This window comes from Antedon bifida, chromosome 2, assembly GCF_963402885.1.
Source record: "Antedon bifida chromosome 2, ecAntBifi1.1, whole genome shotgun sequence".
Taxonomy (NCBI): Eukaryota; Metazoa; Echinodermata; class Crinoidea; order Comatulida; family Antedonidae; genus Antedon; species Antedon bifida.
The window spans coordinates 16,571,838-16,595,561 of NC_136227.1; the positions used below are offsets into that span (position 1 = coordinate 16,571,838).

Sequence of the window (23,724 nt, forward strand, 5' to 3'; positions counted from 1 at the left end):
AATCAGGCCGAAAAAATATGTTCAAAAGCCGTCAGCTGTCAAGCAAGGCCTAGCAAGGTCAGTGGCCTATCATCAATCACTCACAGAAGTTTTCAATTTAATACCTACATTGTACAACTCCAACAAGTACTCTGGTCAATAAAATATTAATATATCACAAAGACTCATTTTGATGTTAATATTACGCTTTTAAGATAATTAAGAAACCGTTATTCCCACAGCTTTCTTCCGTCAGCACACCGCTGTCATTTTGTGTTGTGATAAACAAGTTGGGCGCGGAGTGGGATAGGGCGAGCGTACAGCTGCGATGCGGTCATATGACAGCACATGTTTTGCATGATGTTGCACCTCTGCTGCATCTGAACTCTTAAAAAAAAGAGTGCAAATACAAATAAAGGAAGCACCTCTACTGTACATTAATTAAACAGTATTATTGTTTGTTATATTTATTACAGTTGTTTCGTTCAATGTAAAATTAGTAATTGGGTAGAAATATAGCCCTTGTTGATAATCATCGCTTGGTTAATGCTGGCTGACACAGGTCGCTTGACACAGCATTGGAGGCCACGAGGTAGAAGAATGCGCAATATCACCGCATCACACAGCAGCAGAGTAAAACTAAAGGGGATTTCCTGTGCGTAGACTCGACCCTCCGATGTGATTTTTTCCTTCTGTTGTTTTTTTAATGATACTGCACGCGTCGTTACAGTATTTTTTATGTTGTTTTGTTAAATTGTTGATAAATGCTGATAAAATAAAGTCGAAAATAAATGAAATGTACAATAATTTGAAAGTCGAACATTTTATTATATTGGCTGACAATGTTGCACATTGAAGAATAAAAAAAATCATTGTGTAGGCCTATAAATCATAATTTAGGTACTGGAGACTCATTAAAAACTGATAATTAATTATAATACAAAACCCGCCCGACATACAAAATCTGCCTGACATAATCATAAATATAATTATAAATGATAATCCATCAAAAAACCCTTCAAAGTCCTCGTCATCGTCTGAATCGCCAAATAACGCATACCAGTCCGCTTCAGTTACCCCATCGTCGTATGGATCAACAATATCGTCATCGTCAGAAATGTTGGCTTCAATTTCGTTATCATCATCGTCCCAAAGTATGTCATCTTTCGTCCCGTCCAATGCATTACTTATACTACATTTTTTTAAAGAGTTGATTATAATGTCTGGCTTTAAATCATTCCAGGCATCCACTACCCAAGAACACACAGTCGGCAATGATGCTGCACGCATGTTACCGGCGGCTGTGTATGACTTTTCCCCATTCACCATCCAGTCGTTCCACATCCTCCTCATGGCATCTTTAAATGGTTTGTTAAGTGAAACGTCTAGTGGCTGTAAAATTGACGCGAGTCCACCAGGTATTACGGCAATATCTGTGTCTTCGTCTTCTTTGAGTTTCATTTTAATACTGTCCATCAAGTGGGTCTTAAACATATCCCACACCAATAAAGATCGGTCTCCAATAGCGCGATTTGGCCTCCGTCCCCACACCAAACTTATCCACTTTTTGCAGCCTTCCTCGTCCATCCATCCCTTTTCCTGAACATGAACAATTATTCCTTGGGGAAAAACTAGTTTGGGCATTGTTTTACGCTTGAAAATCACCATTGGCTTTAGTTTTGTGCCATCAGCCATATACAGCACAATACCACGGTAAAATGTTGTTTTTCGTGGCCAGTTGTCTTCACCAACACAGTCTTTTCCCCTTTCTCATTGACTGTGGTATTTCCGACCAAATAAAAAAACATCGGTGTCTCGTCCATGTTTCCGATCTGGGATAATGCATAATCATGGCGTTTTCGTTGCTTGATTATAAATGACTGAAAGGAGGTTATTTTCTCATCTAGTTCTCCGGGCAATTTTTGCACGATTTTCGTTTTTTGTCGGATGACCAAATTTTGTCTTTTCATGAACCGGGTACACCAACTATTTGTTGCCTTAAAGTTTTCACTGACGTTCCGATTTCTGCCTGCCCAGCTCAGTGCCTGCAAACGGACCATTGTCCTGGTCACGATGTGTCCACTCACTCGCTTGTCCGTCACCCATTGATATAATTCATCCTCCAATTGAGGCCACTTGCAGCTCAATCCCCTCAAAGCACATTTCTTTTTCGGCATCTTTCTTAGCGTGTCTTCTGCTTTTCTCCAGTCTCTCACCAACTTTTCCGATACATCAAACTGACGTGCCGCTGCACAGTTGTTAGAAGTCTTGGCTGCCTCCACTACTTTCAACTTGAAAGCGGCTTCATATCGGTTCCTCTTAACCATAATGATCAAGTAAATTATTATTATGGTATTTCAAAAGTGTATACAATAATGATAATAGATTTTAACGAAGTAAGAGCATGAATGCAAGTGATGACTAAACCCCAAACTATTCAGTACAATTGATATATTACACTGAAGATAGGCCTAGGCATAAATCAATTTTATCGTATTATTTTTAGTGCAATTTAATTCGGTGCAAACTGCAGAGCGTGCAGCAGTCACGCTCTAATGATTACGTACAAACAGACTTGTGTACGTGTATGGTTGCATTTTCGTCTATACACATGCGCAGTTTGTTTGTTCGTAATTATTCTCCTTAGTCGGGCGCGTGTACATTTACAGATAACGCGATTTACAACTACTCGCCTGTACAATATTAATAAGCCTCCTAACGGAAAACTCGTTTTAATTTATTCGAGTGACGCGAAAAACATCGCTGATGACAAGTACCGCTACATCACTGTCGTTTATTATAGGCTGGCGAAGACGGCGGCGAAGTCGTTGTGGTTTACATAAATAATAATAATAATAGATTGTCTAAATATTATTGATTACACTTTAATAATATAAACAAACAACCACATTTCATACATTTCTAGCCCTCTATGAACTTTAAAGTAAGTTGTGTTATTAGCCGATTTTGGGGGTCAACTTATATTCAGGTCATACCAAAATCAACGATATTCTAGGCCAAAGTTGGGGGTCGACTTATACTTGGGGTCGACCTATACTCTACAATACGGTACACTTCAAGAAAATGAAATAAAAAGTAGGTGTTCCCCAGCATTCTGACGATATATATTAATTTTAAAATTTAGCATATCTTCACTATTTTGTTAACTTATACGTGCGTAGCCTGTCACTTTTGACGTGCTTGTATAACGCAATTTCAAGTTGAAAAGTGAATCAAATATGATATTATTAAAGAAAGGTTGTAAAACAGAAATCGGCCAAAAATAGTGCGCAATAACGTTTAATGCGCAGTGCGCGTGCAAAATTCTGCTTAAAACGCATGCGTTATATGCGCTACGCACGTAATTATATTGCCATATGATGAAATTTATGAGTACCAAATTTTGTTTAAAAGTGATTCATGCTTGTGAAGATATGATTACAAACGTGATTTCATTAAATCTCGCGTAGACCGCGTAATTTATGATTGCGCACCGTGAAAACATAACCACATCGATTCCTGGCCATAAGGAATATACTCTGAAAAATTGACTTAGCTAGATGAAACTGATATCAAGATAATTGACGGACAAAATAGTGCTAAGGAAAGAATAAATAAATAAATAAATAAATAAATAAAGATTGTGACAGAATCAAGAGGTTATATGCATGACAATGCATGCCGCTCTGACAAATAAAAGCTTGAGCACCATTTTACCATTACCATACAAATGCATGTAATAACACTAGTAAGTAATTTTACCTATGATTTGCTTGTCATTGGTTAATTTAGGACATTTTCAAAACTTTGCTGTACAAAGCACAACAACCACCAAAAATATAAAATTGTTCATAATATTATCATATTAATAATATGGACTCATGTTTTGATACATTTGCTCTAATTTTAGGTTATAAAACCCATTTTGTCAAAAAATTGTCATTAAATCTTAATATATTATTTATTCATTTTATAGAGTACTGTATGCATATGTTTTGCGTGTGTACACTTTAGTATAAATTAACTTAAAATAAGAGTTTTTTTATAATTTAATAATTTTGAAATTGGCCTTTTTTATGCTATTTTGTTTTGTTTTATATTTTTAAAAATAACAAAAAATAATTTAAAGCTGGCTTGAGATACTGTACTGTCAGCATAATATTCTTTAGCTAAACATACTAGGCCTACTGTAATTTGTAAAATAAGATTTTGGATCTGATGAAATGTAAAAATAAATCTAGTGATTATCCTTCTGTAATGTATCATAAAATGGCTTCAATTCTACTGTTTATGACAAGGCTTCATCATTTAATGAACTTTTTCATTCTTTAACGTTCGTGATTCACAAGCAAGGGTCGCTTGAATGTCCGCATCTGCCGGAATACAACTTAGGTAGTCTTCAATTATAATATCTATCCATTAATTGTTTTAAATTTACTTGAAAGCATCAATGTTTAAAAAAGTTATAGGATACGATGAAATAAGTTTGTACTCTTAAAAACGCGCAACACAGGACCCTTAGATTGGTATCCGAGCTTCTTAATAACCAAGGTACAACTTCATTCTTAATTGTCTCAATGTTGAGAAATGCCAATTCATGTCTATTGCTCTTTAACCCTTTAGCACCTAAAGCGATGAAACCGCCCTGCGTATTACTACCTAAACCTCCCGCAACTCCCTGGATTTTAAACACGATGTAGCTCTCGTGACGTAGAGCTTGGAAAATCCCCTTTTAGATATGACATTATCTTTTGTCAAAGATAGTGTAGTAGGAAAATGTCACACTTCGCTCAAAAATTAGAGAACCGCTCGAGATAGGGCGCCTCTCGTGATGTCTTGATGAGTAGGGATAGACGAATCTGAAACATGAGGAGCGCAATGGCAAAGCCCAACGAAAATGGTGTTTTCGGCAATAAATTGTTCAAATAAGCCACAAAAAACATCAAACTTCTTTTTTGTCTTTATTATACAAAGTTAAAAATTAATATGATGTTTTCATACTGTTTTTGGATCTTTTTAATTGTTAATACATTTATTTTGAGTGAGTTTTGGCATGACATGACTGTAAACACTGAGCTAGGATCAGGAGGAGGCTTACGCGTGCGCGCCTGTAGACGCATTCATGAATGGATGCTGGTCATCTCGTACCCAAACCCATAAAAACTCTTACCCATCTTGGTAAACCCAGTGAGCTGTAAGCCAAAAGCTAGAGGGCGTACTCCAGACTGAAAAGTGATTCCAACAGGAGAGGGAACCAACAAGATGGCGGCCGTAAATGTGTTCAAAAACATTATTTAATATAAAAAATAATAATCTCATATAATACATAAGACCACATAAATTACAACACATATTCTTGCCAAAGCACAGTGAAGTTTTTATAAAATTAAATATATTGTTAATAGCAATGGAATGAATAATTTCTTGGTAATCTAGCATTTTTTGTATAACGAGGATCATATAGAATGCGTTCGCGTTTATATGCTTAACACGCTGCATTGCCTATCGTTCTCACGCAGATAGGCTCAACACAGGCGTGGCAGTGCGTACAGTGTAGCCGCCCTCTTTTGAACTGCGATAACATTAAAAGATTGCCATCCAGCCTTCGGCTATTACAAATCAAGTCATTCATGGCATATAAAATTACAATGAATGCACGAAAGTTCGGAGTGTTACAAGTTATTATTAAATTATTAAAATTAACAATAATTGGGGGTTTTTTTTCAGTAAAAAAACATACTCATAGTCCTAAATTCCTATAATGTTAGTCCTACTGGTACCGTATTCATTGTATATGTTTCCCCTTATAGACAGATCGACTATTTGTATAATATTATTGATTACAATAAATATTGATTGATTGATTGATTGATTACACATGCCATACTACCTATTCTCTTTTATTACCCATTTAGAAATAAACCATTCGTAATTAATTATTATATAGGCATACACATTGTAGGCCTATTATTACCACTAATAGGCCCCTAATATATTTATTCACTCTGATGAAGAAGTGTTTCTAAAGCTAGGTATTAAATTCTCTATCTCTGTCCAATGATAAACAATTAAATGTAAATAATTGTTAAAAAGTTCAGTTGATTTGCAAATAAAAACATTAAAATAAAAGAAATAAAATATGGTAGATATTCCAGGTACCTAAACAATTCCAGGTAATTGAAACACAAATTTGTATTCCAAAACATAAAAATTTGATTCATTTGCACTTTCTATAAAGATAACAGTACATTTTATATGTTAAATCGTATTAAATCTTAATTTTACAGTCATATTATTCTTCTGTTATATATAGCCTATTTCCTATACAATAACCTTCCGTACCCTTAAAATAGGCGCCTATAATGTGTCGCGTTTATTTGCATTGATCGAATAGGAAGTGTAACATCTTCCTACTAGTACTACACTATCTTTGCTTTTGTGCCTTCTATTTGACTAAGTGACGTAATTTCCGTTCAAAGTTCAGAGGTTGGATCTATTGTTTTCATTTGGAAAAAAACACTCGCTGGAACTGCATGCACGTGCAGCAACCTCTCGATTTCTTAGAGAAAGAAGACGGGTTTTTAGTCAAAATAACGATTTAGATTTATCTGCCAATAGTGATATCGATATTTCACAAATAAGTAGTATATTATGCTATTGAAATTAGTAAATTTTAGGTTTTGTGAAATAATTAGAATTTAAATGATATGTCCCATCCGTAACAAAAATGTCCCGTCTGTAACAATATATTTTTGAAATATGATATTTTCATGCAAATATAAAATTTTCAAAAAATGTGTCATAATATAATAAGATATAGTCCCCAGGAGGAAAAAATAAAATATAAAGATAATTACTTTTAAAATAAGTGTAAAAAACATCGCGGACGGGACATTTATGAATTTGAAATGCATGTATGAAATTTTTTTTTTATCTTTTGTGGTTAACCACTACCTTTATTCATTCAATGTTACATAAACAACTAGAAAGCCACTCCGAGAGTGCATACCTCCGCCTACAGTAAAATTCTCCTACATAAGATTTCTCCGGTAATAAAAAAAATATGTATATATATTTGTGTGTGTCTTAATGCTGTTTCTGATTTAGGCTAATTTCACTACAAGCATGTGTATGCGAGTTTGGTGTAATGGTTATGTAGCACGCCTTTCAAGAATTAACAATAGCTTCAGTTGACTAACAATAGAGCAGCAACGCGAAAATCAAACGAGTGAATTTGAAAAGAAATAGGTTTTTTTAAACTACTCGCATCAAAAAACGTGCACATTAAATCAAATTATGTTTTACAATTACGAATCAGAAATTATAACTCTTGCCTCTTGTACAAAAATGAAGTTTTTTAGACAAGTAGTTTTCGAGAAAATGCAATTACAGTTTACTTGTTACTTTAAGACTGCTCGCCGGCTTTTGAAAAATGTTGTCCTATCTTTTAACACTAGTAGGTCTGAAAAGTATACTAAAAAGTGGTCCAGAATTGGGACCTTGGTCCGAAATGGTCCCAACATTTAATGGAATGGTCCTTGACCATATATCTATCTGTACATTCATTTTGGTAAAGATCTTGTAATTACTTTTTGAATAATCCTGCTAACAAACAAACAGACAGACAAACTAGCCTTCGCTATGCGCGATACTTGGCCAAATCAAAATTGGCCTCCTGACATTGACCCAATTTTCACCAAAAGTGTGTCTTATGCTGTGTGATTTATGCTAATTTCACTACAATCATGTGTATACGAGTTTGGTGTACAGGTTATGTAACCAGCCTTTCAACGAACAATAGCTTCAGTCGGCTAACAATAGAACAGCAACGCGAAAAACACACGGGTGAATTTGAAAAGAAATAGGTTTTGTAAACAACTCGCATCAAAAAACCTCTATATTAAATCTAATTAAGTTTTAAAATTACAAATCACAAATTATAACTCTTGCCTCTTGTACAAAAATGAAGTTTTTTGGACAAGTAGTTCTCGAGAAAATGCAATTTAAGTTTACTTGTTAATTTAAGACTGCTCACCGGCTTTTGATAATTCTGTCCTATCTTTTAACACTAGCAGGTCTGAAAATAATTTTTAAAAGTGGTCCAGAATTGGAACCGTGGTCTGGATTTTAACCAAAATTGGGCAGTGTCGTCCTTGCACCAGGTGACATGTCTGGTAGTAATTTGGAGTCATTCGAATCAAAACTGTGAGCGCTAGAGTGATGACAAACAAACAAACACACACACACACACAAACCGCACCAATCAACATACTTGGCCAATTTTCAATTTGGCCAAGTAACAAACACACGCTACCGATTACATATACCTCCTTGGCGGAGGTAAACAATTACAGAATCTCATATATTTACATTATTTTCTGCATATTTTTTGCTATGTTATCTATTACAAAATATATTGCATATTTAATAAAAAGTTGTTTACTTATGAAATGTTTGTTAAATTATTTATCATAATTTGTGTGTCTTTCAGTTTATATATATTTGTATATATATATAATATCAATACATTCACACGTATAGAAATATATACTGTATATCAAATATATAAATCCAAAGGCAAATTATTGAAAAAAATGACAATGCTGTGGGTATCAGTGGCTGGATCTCAATGGAGATACAAAAAAAAAAGCGAAAAGCTAAATCAAAACGATAAAGTAAACAGCCAGAAAAGTTAGCAGAGCTTTCGGGCAACACTAGCCATTCATCAGTACAAGTATATCAAATATATATATACATACACACATATATACCCATACAATACATACACATATGCATAAAATTAACATTAAAACCAGGAACGATAAAAAAAATATACACAAATATAATACATTAGACCTATATACACTGGCATAAAAAAACCTATAAAAACTGTCAAGTAATAAAATGGAAATGTATACACAAATTAAAAGTATAATATACGTATACATACAGACAATATACTTTATTTCCATTAAAGCTTACTGAAAAAATTCTGACAGTTTTTCTTTGACGTTAGCCCATTTTTGCCTAGCATTGATAATGTTACATGTGTATTCATTCTAATTAAATTAAAAAGTTCTATTCCGTATAGGTTCCATATTGTTTTTTGTACATTTTCATTTTTCAACGTTATTTTATATGTTATACATGATTTATATATTGAAAAACAAAAAACAGAAATTAATTCATTGATGAGTTTGCTATTTGTATTTCCAGTAACTATATTACTAGTCCAACTTGAAAAGTTGTGTTGTGTTTCGTTAACAGGAAAACACTTAACAATTAAGTCGGGTCAAAATATGAAAATATAGGGCCTATAACCCCAAAAAATTCCAAGAAAATGTTTTTTGATGTATTACAATAAAATATGGTCTCAAAAAACATATATCAAAAGTTTACTCAAATCAGACTACCGCAAAGGTTCAAAATTTGACGTTAAAAAAGATGGCCGCCAATTAAAAAAAATCTGTAATTGCTTGTAGTAGATTATTCAAACTATATATGTTTATATTTACACTTTTTGAACATTTTGTTCAAACATGACCGGAAATTCCAGTTTGTGACCTTTGACATATATGGCATGACGTTTATATATCTACGTAACTGCAAATCACAGAGTCTTGATATTGGTGTCAAAATGTTCAGAACATACATATTTATATTTACCCTTTTTAAACATTTTGTTGAAACATGACCGGAAATTCCATTTTGTGACCTTTGACCCATATATGGCATAAAAAATGTTCATATCTATGTAACTAAAAATCATAGAGCCTAAATAATCGAAAACACAAGGTTTTCCCTTTGACACGATGTGTGTCTAAGTGCGTAAAAGCTGATTACAGGCTCTTTTGAACCTTTGCGGTAGTCCAATTTGGGTAAACTTTTGATATATATTTTTTGAGACCATATTTTATTGTAATTCATCAAAAAACATTTCAATTTTTTTGGGGTAATGAAACAGTTTGACTCGACTAAATCATTGAATCAAACTTTCTCCAGGCTGGCTGAATTGTATTACATGTATAAAGCATAGGTTTTTCGTATTCTACTTCTATTTTACATTTTTGGCATTTATCACTATCAGCTAATTTCCATAGTCTCAATTTTTTTCTACATTCTATAATTCTGTGTAACAATTTAAAGTTGAATTGGGCAACTTTTACAATATGTTTTGGTGTTTAAAACTTTATTACACCATATTGTGTTCCAATTTAAATCGACACCAAATTCTTGTTCCCATTTCACTTGTGATCTTGGGATAGAGACTTTACTATTAATAAGATATCTATAAAACGTAGATGATTTATTTTGTTTATAGAATGTAATGTAAGCATGTCTAAGGCTTTATCTATTTCATTTTCAACATTTGGTATTTTAACAATTGTTTTCCATTGATGCGGTATGGCATCGATAACAGCAAAGTATTCTATTAACCCGTTTTTTTAATTACATAACATTGGAATCAACCTTTGATATGTTATTAGTTCAGTATCAACAATTATATCATTGATTGTTTTGATACCAGAATTTAACCAGGAGCAGAAGTACATTGATTTGCCATCCAATGTTATTATACTTGTTTTCCCATAATTGTTGAGATTTAATTTCGTTTACAGTACTTAACATGTTATTTAGAATCACAACAGCTTTTAATAATTGTTGATAGAACACTGGCATATTTTTTAAAATTGTATGATTTTCAGTATTAATTTTACTAATCTTAAGTGTACATTCTATTGGGTACATATAATGTCTCGGGATAAATTTCCATTTCCCAGGATCTGGGCTTAGCAAACGTATGCATGTATGAAATTAATAAACAACAAAATTTTAATTAATCACTTGATTATGTAATATTGAGACATAAAGTAAATATATCTGTTGATAAAACAGTAATAAAATGCATAGTTTATGAATTAAATAAGATTTTCAAATTTCCCGTCCGTAACGTCAAATTTTAATATTTAATATTCAATAACTTAAAAAATAAATATCAGAACAATAAAAAAAATGTTATTTAATAAACTTCAACATTTCTACATTGAGAAATGGCCAAGAGTTACATCAAAATCAGTAAATGAAATTTTTCAACCTACGGACCAAATACTGTGGAATGCCCGTAATAGTAGTGAACATTTGTGGTTGTTAAAACTATAGATGGAATATGCTGTTACTAGATCCATGTTATTGGTTGTAACCCTTCACAGTTGTAGAGAATGTCATTGGTAATTGATAAGAAACAGAAAACTTTTTAATACGTACAAATATAGTGTAGTGAGTGTGTCATGTTGTTTAAAAGTGTACAAATAAAAAAACGAGTCTGGGAAAATCTGTACTTGTGATTTGTTAGGAGCGTGGAGGAGATAACTTCTTGTAAATTCCGGAGTGCATGTTATTAGTCATTTTATATGCATAGATAAAATGTTGGTCAAAATCAATATAAGGCCAAAGAAAATAAATAAAGCAAAAATATTTTGGGGAAAAAAATAGCAGACAAAAGATTTGAAAAATCTAAAATAGCGAAGATAGAATATTCATGAGTGCAGTAGACATTCTTTTTTTCACTATTTAGTTTTAGTTATCTGCGATATGCCTTGAAATGTTTTGATAAGGTGCAATATAAATGGTTTATGTATGTATATAATATGCACCAAAAAAAAAAAATTAATAATTGACAATAAAGAAGCAAATGAAACAAAACGTTAGAAAGAAAGACGTTAGATCTATTTGACATTTGAAAATAATTTACATGAGACAACAATTTATCACATTTACTTTAATGTGTGTGTGAGTGTTTATCTAATGAATTAATTGTCATCATGACATTGTTATTAAGAACAGTATGTAGAGGAATCATTATGAAACAAATAAATTCATTTTAATCAGAGATATTATGTACTGTGATCTGATCAATAGAACAGTTGTAGTAAGTGACATAAAGCTACTCCACAGTAGTTAAATACAATGATTGCCTCTATGATCTTATGCATAGCTGTGATTCTATGATCATATAGCATTAGCTGTGATTGAATATGCAAACAAAATGAAATTAAGACTCATCAATTTGTAACTATTGATGGTTCGGTCCTCCCAATCCTATTATTAAAAAAAGGCATACATATCATACATCACATACCTTCTACTATATATAAGTAAAAACATGACTTTATTGGAGATAATATCGATGAAAATGTACAGAATAATGGAATGCTATATGTCTCAAAATAAAACTTTATAAATCGTACTGAACATTGATTTAAATTAAAAATGTCCTCATTGTTTGTATATAATCCTGTATTACTGTTTCACTATTGTTGTAATATCCTGTAATTATCACACTTTTAAATATTTGTCACACAAATTATTAGTTACAAAGTGACAGGTTATTTCAAAGTGATACAAACTTTTTATAAAGTGCATTGTTTATTACAAAGTGTGACAGTATACATCTTCTTTATATGATACTTGATAATTGTTTTCATCATCATTGTGCTCATTATACTATACATGCTATACCTTTTCATCTATTTTGTCAGTGAATATGACTAAAAAATCACCATCTTTGGTAAGGCTTTAAAGAGATGATACTTTAGACATTAAATCTGTTTCTTGTGTTGGATATTTTATGTGGGCATTTTAATTCATAGAAACAATTCTGCTTTGCTATGTATCAAATTTGTTATCTATTGCTTGATAACAAATTGAATGCTTGAATTATATGTAATTAGCATTGGTTATTGACAGAGTTGTACAATTGGAATCTTGTAGACAATCAATTGATTGTGCTAAGTGCTGCTTATTATATAGCCTACTATGCACATAAACAAAAATACATAATAGATATGTAATTATTTGTTTAATAATTCATGGGATTAAAAATAAATGAATTAATGAAAACTATATAAGAAATTGTTTTCCTTTCATTTATGGACCAAACAATTTAGTATAATTCAAACTAATATTGAAGAGCGAGGTTCACAGTCGTAAATTTAGATCTAGAGAGCAATGCATTATGTAGAAATTTAAATGTGGCTGACGCAAGAATTGTTGGCTACACTTGTGTGTACCTTTATCAGTGTATTGTTGAACTTATTTAATTGCCTTGTCATTTGCAATTTCTTGATTATAACCACAATAATGTTAGTGTTAAGCTTCAATCGATTAAAGCAATTTTTTCTCATAAACTGTTTAACACAAAAAAAAATTACATCAGAAGAAAGCCAAAAATCTGGGAGGGCAGGGGACGCTAAACAAGCAAGCATTAGCAATTTACAATCAGTTTTAAATAATACAAAATTAGCTAGAATACTGTAGATTTTGAAAATCCAAATAATAGCTAGATACTGTACTATATTATTTTAATTAGCACATAAAAAAGTATGTTGTAGATTGTTGAAAGCCCTAAAATAGCTAAATTTAACCCAAATAGCAAAGATATATGAGTAGCAAATCAATAGAATTTAATAGGCTTGAATTGGTTCCTAAACCAAAAGATTTCAAGTTATAACAATGGTTCCAACTAAAATTTAACACAAGGCTGTAGGAGCAACTCAAATAATTTTAACTATGTTATGCTGCCATTGGTTAAATTTTAACAACTTAGGATCTTCAAAATTATACAGAAATACCACCAAAAATATGAAATTTTGTATAATATATGTGTGTGTATATGTAATATATATTTTGTCATAATATTATTATGGTGTTATGGGCTTATGTATTTGCTTTAATTTAGGTAAGAAGAGCCCTTCTATCAAAAGTAATCCTCACAACCTTTCATTTCAGCATAGATTATTATCATAAATGATAGAAATATCCTCAAATTATAAAGAGCAAAGTAATCAAGGTGAAGGTTGATGATAGACATGATTCATATTCACAACTTATTTTTTTTTTAATGTACATTTTTTTTTTTAAACTTATATCAACAAATGTTATTCGTGTTTTCTAACCTGCCTAATACTAAAATACAGTTAAATATTCAAAAGAAGTTTATGCTATGAAAAGTGTTATGAGTATTCTATTGAATGTTATCAATTTATAAAAACATACTGACTATAATACCATTTAACTTTACTTTGATGATTGAGGTGTATGCTATCAGCATTTTTTATTTTACAGTACAGTAGTTAAATTATAATAATCAATAGCAAAAATATTTAAAAACTGTGCTGTAAAATTCATTTCACACTTTATTTCTAAAAGCAGCATTCGGCAATGAATTATGGAAAATAAATGTGTATATTATTTAATACACATATTAATGTTATGGTATAACAGTGTGTAAACAAAGTATACAAAAAATTTGATTGCAAATTTAAACAGAATAGTATGAGAATTTGTAAAAAAGAAGAAAAAAAGTTATTATGCATGTGTTTATAACTTATTCATCATTTCTATATTGAACTATATATGCACACCAGTATTGTGTTATTCTATTCATTTTAAGAATGTACAAGATATATTTAAAATATGTTTGTTACGAGAATTGGTATTATTATAATGTAACTACAATAGTATAATAACATGGATACTACAGTAGTGTATTTTCAACTAAATTAATCTTCCCATAGAGATATTATATAATATCTATGATTTTCCTAAAGTCTTATAGTACTGGTAGTCGTCTAAATTCTAAAAACAATAGTTTCAATTTATTGATTGGTTTCACTGAAGGTTAAATTAATGTTATAAATTGTGTGTATGACTTACCTTATTCTGCATATTGACATCAGCTCCACCCTCTAAGACCAGTTGGCAGATGGTTGTATTACCTGCTGAAGCAGCATACATTAATGCTGAAGCGCCAGACTATTAAAAATATTAAATAATAAACAAAGTTACAAAACATGTACATCATATTCCTTAATATCGAACACACAAAAAATGACTAATATTAATAATCTTATAAATATCCTTAATTTAATAAAAGTTAATATTTTTTCAATGTTGAAAATAATTTTTCTAATAACAACAATCAATTTTAAATGATTATTTCTATAAATCATTGTAAAATATATTGTTTTGTGTAAACTATTCTTATGATCAAGGTATACTTGAATTCTAAACTATAAAACAGATTATACTATGCTATATCATCTACAGTATAATCAATTTTATTTTGAAATAGTTGGATTGAATGCAAACTATTGTGTAAAGAAAGGCTATCTACATGTTTTAAACAATTTTATTTATAAGGTTTTTTTTACAGTGCAATTATAATATAAAACTGGACAATTTATTTTAAATTTCAAATTGTGTTGTAGCTGTTAATAACAGGTTTTCACTATTCAATTGTCACCACTCCAACTTGTAATAGCCGTACTTGTTGATAATCATTTAGGCCTACTGTTTATTAGTGTGTGTTTTGTGTGTAGGCATTTCTATTTTATACAAAATTGTTGACAGTGTAAATCATAACCTCACATTTTATTCACAATTATTTAGTATACATTTTCTATCATATTATTTTGTCGTGTATAAAATATATCTAATAAAAATTTTAAATCAATAAAATTAATCAATTAAAACTTAATGTCTTTTATAAAAAACATTGTATAATACTAATTTTTAGCATTGCTTTGATATACATTTAGGATCTATGAAATAATAACAGACAGTATGTTATCATAATCATTGAAAGAATAACAAGTATTATTGCTATTATACTATGTTATACCGACTGTAGTCAGTACTAAAGAATAATAGATAAATTAGGCCTGAACATAACATACTAATTATGTGCGAGTTAAATGAACAAAAATTGTTTAAGCCTTTATTGTGATTATTTGCCATCATTTATAATAAGTTTAATTTGTTGATTCAGTTAACTATTTATTAGTGTATATAGTGATAGTATGTCTTAATTATATTATCACAATTATTATGAATTGTAATGTATACCATCTACCAGTCATAACCCTAATCTATTTCATTCAAAAAAATTAAATAAGATTATTATAGTTATACACAATTTTTTTTCTTGTGAACTAGGTTTGTTTATTATCACTCTCACAGTGCTAAAATATTTATAAAATTATCTCATAAGGTTGATTATTTAGTACATCCATCGTGAAATAAATTAATCCACAAAATCCCTCTTGATTCTCTAAAAGAATAAAGATAAACATAGTTCTTGGTATCGATTTCTATAGTTTATTTACAATGTGCCTACTGTGTAGAGTTCACCAATAACTAATATTTCAGAATCTGAAGGAGTTTCTCATACATTTCAAAACTAAATTTCAAAAACACAACATAGACACAAACATGCAGTACAATAATAAATATAGAACAAAGTGATAGTAGACTAAAACAACATTATATTAAATATCATTTTTATACAATTTTTAAAATGTTTAGAGGATTAATGTTTAATATATTAAGATTTGAGTGTCATAAGGACTAAATATCAAACAATTTATTTGTAATTTAAATATTCTTATGTTTCCTCATCATTATTGTTTCAAATTAATTAATCAAATTTCAGCATATCACCGGGCGGTTTAAAAATCATGTTCTATGCCTGTTGTGGTTTATCTTTCTCTCATGTTGCTCAATCTTAAGCTATGTCTACACTATCACTACATAAGTTTGACAAAAAAAGTGTGCTCTATGCCCAAATATCATCATCACACACCATATATGTGTGCACATCACATTTATTTCTCACATAAAGTTTGATAGTGGTAGACAGAGCTTTATAATGATCTACAGCAGTGGTGGCGCCAGCGGGGGGGCTACGGGGGCTCTAGCCCCCTCGTCGGGGAGCCTAGCCCCCCCATCGGGGAACACGGGTACTTTTTGTCGGGGAATATAATATACAGTAAAAAACGTTCGCGTTCACTTCATATAGCTTCAGCGCCTAGAAAACCACGACGTTCCATTGACCGTGAGAGTACGTCAGAGGGCTAATATGCACTTTTATGCATTCATTATTGCCAGCGATCTAACTTACTACTAAACATTAGCTAGGTACGCACTTGTCTGGCGGTATCCCTTTGTACGAATCGTTCAACGTTGGGTCGAGACGCGTGATATCATGTTTCATCCAGGGACCAAAATGTGTACTGTAGTTATTTTCCAGGCGAAGTTTACCGACGGTTACCGAAGGGAACACGGGTACTTTTTGTCGGGGAATATAATATACAGTAAAAAGCGTTCGCGTTCACTTCGTAGCTAGCTTCAGCGCCTAGAAAACCGCAACGTTTCATTGACCGTGAGAGTACGTCAGAGTGATATTATGCACTTTATATGCATTCATTATTGCCAGCGATCTAACTTACTACTAAACAATAGCTAGGTACGCACTTGTCTGGCGGTATCCCTTTGTACGAATCGTTAACGTTGGGTCGAGACGCGTGATATCATGTTCCATCCAGGGACCAAAATGTGTACTGTAGTTATTTTCCAGGCGAAGTTTACCGACGGTTACGTCGTGTACTGCGTCGACGTACGCTACACTACAGCAAAAACGAATTATGTTAATTGTTCGTATGTTCACCAATTTTTTAATTTACAAGTAACCTTCTGTACCGTGGGGCACCTAAAATAAATTTTTCATCCATTACTAAACAAAAAAACATGCCCTTTTCGCTTAGCCAACATCTTATTATAGCTAAGTTATTACATTTTCAATATCCTGTATGTCATGAATTTCTCACCACTCGGAAGTCCAGATGGTACGCACGCATACACCTGGGAGGAATAAACTTATTTCCCCGACTGAAAAAGGTCTACGCTTGCGTTTTTTAAGCCTCTAGGCCTGATGTTTCCAAAGTATAAAATGCAATTTTTTTGAAGACCTGCAGCTCTAGTTTTAAACATTTTCTTAGCTCAGCCCCAACAATAAAGCTGGTCATATTTCGAAGAACAAGAAGTACATTTTCCGGGACCTAACATCTCTATTTTTCAAACATTTCTTAGCTCAGTCACAACCATGATAGGGACTTATATATTTTGTTTCATGTTTTGAAGTATAATAAGTCCAATTTCCGGGACCTCCAACTCTATTTTTCTAAATTTTCTTTGAACTTTTATTTTTTAAATTGAAAAATATGGATTGAAACAGTCATCGTGCATCGTTTTTTTGCACGCAGTATTTTATTTATGCATTATAAAAAATGGAAAAAATGGCTACCCTAAATCTGATTAAAAAGACCTCAAATGACGCTAGAACGTGGGGGCCCTTGGCGGCCCCCTGGCCCCCCAGCCTAGTGATGCTCGCTTCGCTCGCATAGCCCCCTCGTCGGGGAATGTAGCCCCCGCGTCGGGAAGATCCTGGCGCCACCCCTGATCTACAGTAGTTCAAAATTTTGAATGTTATGTAATATTATATAATGGGTGTGGCGTAATGGCATTATTATATTGTTCAAATTATATTTTATATAGTTCCGTGGTTTTGTACATGTCAGCTTTAATTTAATACCAAACATGCCATATTATTTGATTTCTTAAACTTTCCCACGAAGTTATGTAATATATAATAACGTCATTATATTGTGAAATTATATTTTTCTCATGCTAGAGGTATTTTACATGTCATAAGCTATGATTTGATAACAAACTTGACATATTTATGTAATTTATATTTTTTAGATATTTTTACATAATACATTATGACGTCATTAAATTGTTCAAATTTGTGGGCACCCTTCTAGAATTGAGGTCTAAAATAGGTCCTAAAGAAGGTTTCTGCCAAGTTTGGTGCTTTTGTCACGAAGTGCACAAAAAAAGTGCTAAGCGCCTAAATTGTCATCGCCTTTTTAGAAAACGCATGGACAATGGAAATTAACAATGTACTGTTCACTAATTTAATTAAAATCGCCGCCTAAAAATCCTACCTAGGCTAGGCCTAGTAGGAGACGACACATGTTAGTGGTTAGCCTAATTTAGCCGGACGAGACGACATCGTGCACCGAATAGACATCGGAGTGGAGTCTAGTTTCGGCGGCCTAGGCTTACGCTAAATTATTTACTCCTACCTTGGCTCAGCAAATTATAAATAAGCCGACGTAAACATAAACAAATATATGCAAAATCAATATATTCCATGTTAAGATTTAACATAGGCTAGTCCTAGGCCCAATTATTACGACATGTCACTGTGTAAAGAAAATGGCCCTAGTATTCTGTAGCTACGTATAGGTACTGTTAATTTGGAGAGAGAGTATCGCGTTTGATGTCATGAGACACAAAATCTTCGTCGCGTTTTCCAGGCCTGCCATAATATGAAAAAAAAAATTCTAGGTCTGTGCGCGATCGACGTTCCGATAACTATATTTAGAATGTTAACGATCTTTTGTTGTCGGCATCGTTTCTGGTTCGACTGGACGTTTTATTTTTAGAAGTTTGCCTAAGCCTATTTACTACTACTAGTTCATTGTGGTTCACCGTGTGGTGCCATAATGCCTCTACCGTGGGAAATTTCAATTTATTTATATATTCATTTATATATTCGCCATCAGTCGAGTAGATAAAAAAACATTTAAACGATTAATAATATTTATTAATAAATGCTTCCGAGTAATTTACAACTTGGTCCTCTGTCAGTCAAAATTGACTCATTAATTTTGCACACCTTGTTACCTCACAAAAAACATCGTAGGGTTGTCTACGAAATGCATTTTTCCGACCTTATTATGAAATGCGTGGGTTTGGCGCTGACCACCACTCATGACATGCTTGAGCTGATAGGGTTTGATTTCAGCCTCAAGAAGCAGTGGGTAGTGCACCAACATGTTGATAACTACTACAAGTAGTTTGTGTCAATATCTATATTAATTTGCATGATTGGTTCATGACGTATATTTTAAATAGGGAAAATGTTACATGTCAATCATTAACATTGATGACTGTCATTTGCCTCAGATGGACATTGATGTTCTTATTCAATGGAGTAACATGGAAAATTAATTTTCAAATTATTTCTATATCACATTCTAAACATCTCATCACATATTTTTATCAGTTGAATGGTTGTATCTTTGAGAGAACACTAACTGATCTTGGTGTCAAAATAGCATCATCAGCTTTTAATATGTTGGGATGATCATATCAACAAAATTGTTAATAAATCCCAGAGGCGGATCCAGCCTTGAAAAATAGGGAGGGGAAAAGGGGTTTGTGACAAAGTTTGAACAATCGGCCTCAGGAACTGGTGGGGGAGGGGGTAGCAAAAGGCCTCCAGTGTTCTACCATGTTTTAGGCTGTTTTATTTAAAAGTGGTTAGGTTTTGTCAATTTGTTAATGTTATGGTACATTTTATAAGTGGACAATTGAATTGTTTGTTATGGGCCCACCGTTTCAAACTGCTGTGTGAAATTCGTTCTTTCATATAACAAAAATACAAAAGCCGATGAGCTAAATTACTTGCCTTAAAAAAGTAATCTATTTTCAAAAGAGAGAGAGAAAAATAGGTAATATTTGTTAATATAAGCATGAATGATAATGTAGGACTTCAATTTAGTATAGAGCTGAATAATAGTGTGTGTCGTACTATTTCACATAAACCATCATACCTATTTTCATGTTACAATCAGTATGATGTTAATAAAAGTTTGTTTAGTTATTTGTCCAACAGATGAATAATTATATCATTGTTCAGATTCTGAAAATAATTACAATTACAGTGGATTGAGTTACCAAGCCGGTATTAGCCAATCAAGTTGTCTAAGCAAATTGTACTGAAAGACGAATGTACTAAATTATATTGACAAACCATCTAACATACAGCTAAGATAAGATATAAACACACAATATACTTTTTAATACTAAAAACTGAAGAAGAAGGAAGTGAAACAATTATGTTGAAAAAAAAATATGATGCTTTTAACAATCAGTGTGAATGTTAACTGCAAATATGCAACCAGAAAACACTTATAAAAGATCTTAAAAACAAATTAGTATTGATGCACTTTAATTAGTGTCAAGTAATTTAACGTTGTATTATCAAATTCATTGCAAGGGAAAACAAATTGATGTATACCTGGCTCTGGATGTTGACAGCTTTCTTGTCACAAAGGAATTGGCAAATTCCTTCAGGTGTTTCTTCTCCCGCAATCTATGAAATAAAACACATAGATCAATAGTTACATTTTTCATTAAAATACATACTATAGTAAACATAGACAATAACATACATTCCATGTTGCATTAAATTACAGCCATTATATTATAATATTATCATTATAATATTAATATTAGATTACTCAAATAAATAAGTTTTTTTTCTTCTTGTCTTAAATTTTGTATTTACATTATTTTTATATAAAAATTTTTAATGAAATTTTTATTTATTTATTTTTTTATATTTACTTTTGTATGAGGGGTAGCTGGCTCATTTGATTTACAGCAATGTATTTTGCTTAAGCTGCCCCTGCCCAGCTTTTTTCATCTTTCATATATTTTATTGCATGTATTGTATTGATGTCATGCTGGTCAAATAAATAAAACAAAACAATCACATCAAATGAGTCAAGAGTATTTATAAGCACTACAATGATCATTTTGATCCATTATGGCGGCACTGTAAGTTGAAGTTGTTGTGACCCTATTTTATACTGCCATATTGTGACTTTTAATTCATTTAGTTACTTGCTTTATATCTCTTCCGTTTCCAGCGCATTAGCTCATAGAACAATTTATTAAGTTGCTAAGAGGCTACTGTAAGTATTGCTAGTTAATTGTTGCTGGTTAAATTGTATTATACTAAAATAGTGTAAACTTGCCTACCTGAATGCCATTGAATGCACAAAGATGAAGAAGGTTTTGTTTGAGGCGATGATCCATTGTAATTCTGCTAAACAGAAAAAAGGCAGAAACAATGTATAATGTTTAAAACGGTTTAAAATAAAAACAATTTGTCAATTCAAAATTGTTAGGGTTTATATTAAAGTAACACACACATTAAAAAATAGATGATTACGAGTTACTTAAATATTAATGGTAGATACTTAGTGATAACAGCTCATCACAACAGCAAAGGTGATGAAGCAACATATCATTAGAATCATCTATAGACTGTTGTGGCTTTAAATCACCTCTTTCCTAAATAAAAGCATCCCTCACTCTAATTTTGAAAGTAACAAATATAAATACAGTACAAGTACTGAACATGATGTTGAAATAGAGTAAATATATAATACAATGTCTCCTCTATCAACAATTTCCTTAACCAATGCTTTCTCTATCAAATAATGTTATAATATTACTAGACCTACAAGAACTACACTTACAGTGGTAATGCTAAAATAAAAGAAATCCAAAATATGCAACGTTTCCTCTTCAAAAGTTGAATGCAAATGGTTGTTGTACAGAAGACCAAACACTTTTATATCATTATTTATATAGTGATAACCAGTGCAATTCAATGGATTCTATACAAATTACAACATAGCGTGACTTAGTGTTTGCTTTGTTCTTATCATTTAGTTGATTAGAACTACAAACCAACGTGAATTACCATTTTAGGTAAAGCAAACACTAGGTGTATCAAGGTACCCCAGGTAAACCCTAATAATGACTGATTAAGGTCTTGTGAAAATTATGCAATATATTTTTACTTGAAATTAGACAAAATACTATAATACATTAAATGAGACGAGGTTCATACAAGGTTTTAGTAAATAAACATTATTAATGATATTAGTAATAACAGGAACTGAGTATTTCCATATTTAGTTTTACAGATTATTGTTTCTTAAATTAAGATAATGGTTACAACATGGAGGCAGCGGCACAAACAATTTTGCAACACACTTTTTTGGCTATTCTGTATGCATAATCATAACTTCCTCACGATCTGTGTGAAAACACCCTCTCAACCGTGACGAGTTGTAAACAATCCTAATTAGCATCATGCATAATGCATACTCATGGTTTGAAATCTTTGTTTACTTACTAACGACGATTTTCCAGACAAAATGTAATCAAATTAATTTACCTGTTAATTACGTAAACTTTTTGTTTTTGACTCGAATTTTCGACTTAAAGTGAATAACTTTAATATCACTTTGATATGGCCAATTTAAATTTAGAATATTTTGACCTTCATTTTTTTTGTTTCAAGGGACAATACATCTTTAGACAAAATTGTATATAAAGACAGAAGACAAACTGAAAAAAGAGTTTTTATAAAAGTATAAATAAACTACTATATTTAAAGCTACAATAGTGCAACAAAGCCTGGTTTAATATTTGCTTTAAGTTTATCAGATATGATATTACTAAGGGAAATAACAGGGTGACAAACAAACAGTAAACTAAGGCAAAGGTTAGTAGATTAATGTAGTTTAACGCCCGTATTCTTAAACCGGACTTTAGCCGTATTTCGAAGTTCGACTTGAAAAAGTCGTAGTTCGAGCTATTACTTCAAATTCGATTCAAAAAATGAAATAGTCGAAGTATACAGTTCGACTTAATGAAGTCGAGCTTTTAGTCGAGTTATACACGCCTGGGTAACAAAGGCTATACATTGACCAATGACAAGAGAGTATTTGAGGAGCAGACAAAATTTTGCGCATTGATATCACAATTTCCATTTTCTTACAAAACTGTTTACGCATCAGGACTATACATGAAAAATAATTTTAATCGTTAATTATTAGAACAAGATCAGTATTAATTTAACAGTGAAGTACTTTTGATTAATAACAAACAAAATCTTCAAAATATATTTAGGAACCATGGCGGTACGGTAACTTTCATATTTTCTAGGCCCCCAACAAAGTATGATCGCGACAA

General features: G+C 31.8%; 1 protein-coding gene across 3 annotated transcripts in view; it reads right to left on the reverse strand.

Moving 5' to 3' along the window:
• Nucleotides 1–23,724, reverse strand: part of LOC144835067 (uncharacterized) — a 224,585-nt gene that overhangs the window by 48,908 nt on the left and 151,953 nt on the right. For 2 of the 3 annotated variants that reach the window (XM_078690086.1, XM_078690084.1), the window contains exon 1: nucleotides 14,695–14,777. The exons of the other annotated variant lie outside the window; for it this stretch is intronic. In XM_078690086.1, the coding sequence (XP_078546212.1) occupies nucleotides 14,695–14,775 (81 nt within the window). In that variant the 5' untranslated portion in view covers nucleotides 14,776–14,777. Of the gene's footprint in view, nucleotides 1–14,694; nucleotides 14,778–23,724 lie in introns of those variants that run through there. 3 annotated transcript variants of the gene reach the window in all.